General features: G+C 34.7%; 1 protein-coding gene across 1 annotated transcript; it reads right to left on the bottom strand.

Annotated features, from left to right (window-relative positions):
* Nucleotides 1-1934: 1934 nt before the first annotated feature.
* LOC120177211 lies at nt 1935-3204 on the bottom strand. The gene is made up of 3 exons (XM_039183432.1): nt 2982-3204; nt 2290-2457; nt 1935-2199 (listed from the first exon to the last, which is right to left on the bottom strand). The coding sequence occupies exons 1-3, from the start codon at nt 3003-3005 to the stop codon at nt 2143-2145; spliced, it is 249 nt and encodes an 82-aa protein (XP_039039363.1). The 5' UTR covers nt 3006-3204; the 3' UTR covers nt 1935-2142.
* Between the last annotated feature and the right edge of the window lie 1543 nt (nt 3205-4747).

Raw genomic sequence — 4747 nt, 5'->3', positions numbered from 1 at the left:
CTGGAAAACAATGACCTGTACGAAAACAAGCACAAAACGACCAAATCAACAGTAATAAATCCACAAAACCGAAGAAATAACGAGCAAATATTAAATATTATGAACACTCATCATGGACGCGATGTTGCCATACGGATTGTTTGTCGACCCACCTCGGTACATATCGTAAGGAGTTGCGGATGAATGTCTCCCAATTATGGCATTAAAATCATTACACATTACTGTCGTTGAGCTGTCAACTTGATCAACTTGTTCAACCAGTCCATAGTGGGAGCTTAATGATTGACCCCGAACAACACGCACTTGAATAAAATTTGCATACATCTCAATATCGGCGTCTGAATAATTACTTTGAGCTTCAACCATTATTTCAACATTATCATTGTTCAAAAGTTCGAACACTGTATAAGTTAATGGCAACAATGATGTTGGAAATCTGTACTGCAACGACGACATTCTTCTACTACTTGCAACATGAATCTTCCTTGAAATCTTCGTTATCAGCTCCTCAAGAGTTATGTTTCTCTTCAATGATATTTTAACACGCTCATTTGATACGAAAACAATGTCGGTTTCATCTTTTCGAATTTCTCCATCATAATAAACAAGAGCTTAAAGTCGCGTCATTCTTTGAGTTTAAAAGTGTGGCAATATTATATCTACAAAAAAACAACTGAAACAATGCTGATTAAATAAATAATATATGAACGAAAATATAACACAATAAAATTTTTACACATAAACGTAAATAATTTAAATAATATAATTTTATATTATTACATGTACCGTAAAACTATTTCGACGTATATTTATGCTTTCTAATTTTACAAACACATAAATTAATTGACAACAATTAGTATAATATTTTTCAAATAATCATAATAAACAATAAGTATAATAAAAAAATTTATCACAAAATTACCTTATAACGAAAACTCGCACGAACTTCTGAATTAAATATGAGAAGATTGTTGGATTGTTGTATTAATTTTTTTCTAATCGAGAGGAAATGTGAGGAGTTATCCCGGGGAAAGGATATTTATAGCCGGGAAAAGCTACAAGATGCAGTACTTGCACCGTGCCTTACATAATTATATCAAATAAAGTTAAGGCGCGACCCCTGTTCTGCGCCTAATAATTGTGCTAAAGGTCAGGCGCGGCCCCTGTCTTGCACTATACTCCTAGGTGGCATAAGGCGTTTCCCGGGGCCGCGCTTTACACACGTGTATACCATGTCAGCATAAGGTGTACTGCAGGGGGCGCCTTACCTCACGTGGTGTCAAATCAGCGTAAAGCGCATTGCAGGAGTCGTGCCTTTCTACAAAGGGTGTTAGATCGAAAAATATAATATGGACGGTGTCTGATCAAGAAATATATTGTTCAACGGTGATATATAAAAAAAAAAATCGCCTGGATTGGACCCGGACAATGAGAAATCTCAACTTTGAGGTCCAGCAACAATGTAAATTTGGGAAGGTCAAATCACATTTACTTTGAATGGAAAGAAATCAGAATCTCCTTAGGAGTATCACTTTCTTTTACTCATTATCTTCTCTGTTTATTTCCTTTGTCTAAAAGTCTGGAAAGCAAAGGCTCTGCTTTATAGTAACGTAACCCATTTGTGTTTCACTTTCAACTTTTCCAACCACTAAGCCCCCTTTAAACCAGAGTCAAATCTTGTGCCAAACCAAAACATTTGAATGAATTTGAGATGAACTGGTCGGTGATCATAATAATAATAATAATTTGCAGAGATTAAGACGTGGCCCGTGATGTTACCAGAAAACCAATAAAAAGGGTATTCAAGTTCCAACCACTCCCAACTATATTTTTCTTCGAATTCCATTTTTTCATTAAAAACCTCTAAAAGACGGCATTCCAATACAAGAAACTGAGCAATGCAAAAAAAGAAACAGCACCTCAACAACAAGATTCTACCTACAATAACCCTCACGTAATAATAGAAGTAAAAAAAACTATATTAATTCACTTCTTAACACAATAATCCTCTCAATATCCAGATTAAGGGAGGGAGGGAAACAAGTACCCATGCCATAATCCCATTCTCGTCATCCTCTTAAAACTATATTAACTTCATCCTATACACGCACATGCACTTTGGCAATGGGAAAAACAACAGCTTCACAACACACAAGCAGGAACCTGCATGCAGCTCGAAAAGAGGCTTAACCCTCTCTTCTGCATCAACAAACAGACAAAGGGTTAGAGACATTGAAATTTTAAATAAAGCTTCGACTTTACTAACTTATATGGAAGAAAGAAGCATACTTTTCTGGCTTTTGCGTAAAGCAGATGTGGGGAAATTTTATAGAGGTCTTCGTCAACCGGTTTGGGTGCTGGCCTGTGGTGGATAGGAGTGGGACTTGGTGGTTCTTTCACGTCATTGATCTCCCAGCTTTGCCTTTTTCCTTTAACATTGGACTGTCGTACTTTTGTCTGCACAATTTTCATTCATCTTTATTACCAAAAATAACACATTTACAGTCATTGAATCAATGCATGCTTATCAATTCACCATCGTCATTGTTTCATCACATTACCATTTTAGTTTAGGGACAAGATTTTCCTTTTCTTCTAAAATTTTTTGGACAACTTAACTCATAATCACTTGGCTATAGAAACAACAAAAAGCTTCTGCCTAAGTCACATGAATGCTCTTAGGTCGTAAACCTTTCATTTATGAGCACGCCAATGTCCTTTTCTCACCCTTCCAGCATTATAATAAGCTTAAACCAATGAACGCAAAGTAAACTCGTTTACATGCAATTTTCTTACTTTTTTTTTACATTTTGACCCCTTTTGCTGTAACAAGGAACCCCTTTTAATGAAACAACTCAATGCTTTTCGAAGAAACCAGTCTTTATCACGCATCAAAACAAATGTATCAAAACAAAGTAAAGCACATGAACAAGTGAAAAAGAAACTACTATGGTTTTTAAGGGTTTTCATTTGAATGTTACCCTTCTGCGAGGAACAACGATCATGGCAGGAGTAACAACATCATTATCATAAAGATCACCAGCAACATATAGATCACGATCCTCGGAGTAGCTGTAACGAAGCAAGCCGGCTTGTCTTGCTGATTCGAAACACTGAGTGAAAGGGAGATCTTTGTTCCAATCCCAGCTGCCAAAAGCTGGAATATGGCTCCTCGTATGGTATTCCTATAACACAAACCTCATCAGCCACAACAACACATGTACAAAACCAAACAAAACATTTAAGTGAAGAGCTTGAAGCATAGATAATCGTAGAGAAAGAAAAGGGTATGCTTTACTTACATCCATATTGTTATTACACAGAGAAAGGGAGGCCTAGTATTAGAATATCTTGGAGATTCTCAAAGAATTCTAGCCAATTTAAAAGGGAGGAAGAGGGGCTATGAAAGAGAAAGAAGGGAATAGGGTAAAGTAGGGTAAGGGGGTATAGAGGGTCCAAAGCAACAAAACTTCTGCTAGGTAAAAGGCAAAGGAACTCACAGTAGCAGACAAAAGGACAAGAGGTAAGGTAAAAAACGGGGTGAAGACCAAAGAGAGAGAGAGACAAGACAGGTAAACCGATATAACTGACACCTTTGACCCTAATATTTCCTATTTAACATCTATTGATTAATATTTCTCGAAGTAACATCCTTTCAATTGAGGTAGTACAAAGGTGCATTCATATAGATACATTTTATCTAGATTTTAGCTGACTGTGATGTCATACGATTAAGCGCTTTCACGGGGTTTTACTGAGTCAGATGTCACGAGGGTAAGACACATCCCCAAAAACATACCTATCATTAAATATCATAAATATCCATCCTTTTTTCCTCAACTACTTCCCTCTTCCTCCCATATATAAACTCCTTCAACCCTCTTCATTATTCACAAAAAAACATCTCTTCTTCTCTTATATAATTCAAATTCTACTTTTATTTGAGTTTTAAATTTTTTATTAGTGGTAATAAATTTTTGTTTAAGTTAGTATTTTTTTAAATAGTTGTTATATTTTTTATTTTTATATTTATATAAATATTATTTTTTAAAATAATATTTATATAATTATTATTTATTTTAAATTTATTAATTAATTATTATTTGTGCTAATTATATTTTTTGTTTACATTTATAATGGAAAGCGAAATGTTATTGCGATTATATACAAACCATATCTCTAGATATTTTAGTGATATGGTAATAATTTTTTTAATTTATGTTAATATTTATTATTATTTTTAATTTAAATTTATCATGAATTTATATTAATTTAAATTTTTTGAATGCTTATTAATTAGGAAAATAATTGTATTTTAGAGACATTTATTAAAAACTCGCGTATACCGACAACCAATACATATTTTGTCATATTTGTCTTCTGCCGTGTTCGAGTATATTGCACATATTATTGGCGGTTGCAAACTCGAACCTGTCCTAATTTCTACATTGATTGAGAGGTGGAGGCCCGAGACACACACATTTCATCTTCCATGTGGAGAGTCTACAATTACATTGGAGGATGTCTTCATGCATCTGGGGCTTCCCATCGACGGAAATATTATGTGTGGTATGGCCGATGGTGATTGGTAGTCTATGTGTATGGAGTATCTTGGAGCTGCTCCGCTAGAGTTTAATGGAGGTAGAATAGTTTTATCATGGCTGAAAGCTAATTTTGAAGTTTTGAATGAAAATGTTTCTGATGATGAAGCAAAGGCATGTGCTCGGGCTTATATTCTACGAATCAT

The sequence above is a fragment of the Hibiscus syriacus genome, unplaced genomic scaffold (assembly GCF_006381635.1).
Source record: "Hibiscus syriacus cultivar Baekdansim isolate YM2019G1 unplaced genomic scaffold, ASM638163v2 tig00112285_pilon, whole genome shotgun sequence".
Taxonomy (NCBI): Eukaryota; Viridiplantae; Streptophyta; class Magnoliopsida; order Malvales; family Malvaceae; genus Hibiscus; species Hibiscus syriacus.
Note: the sequence above shows the minus strand (reverse complement) of the source record. Positions and strands in the feature narration are given on the sequence as shown.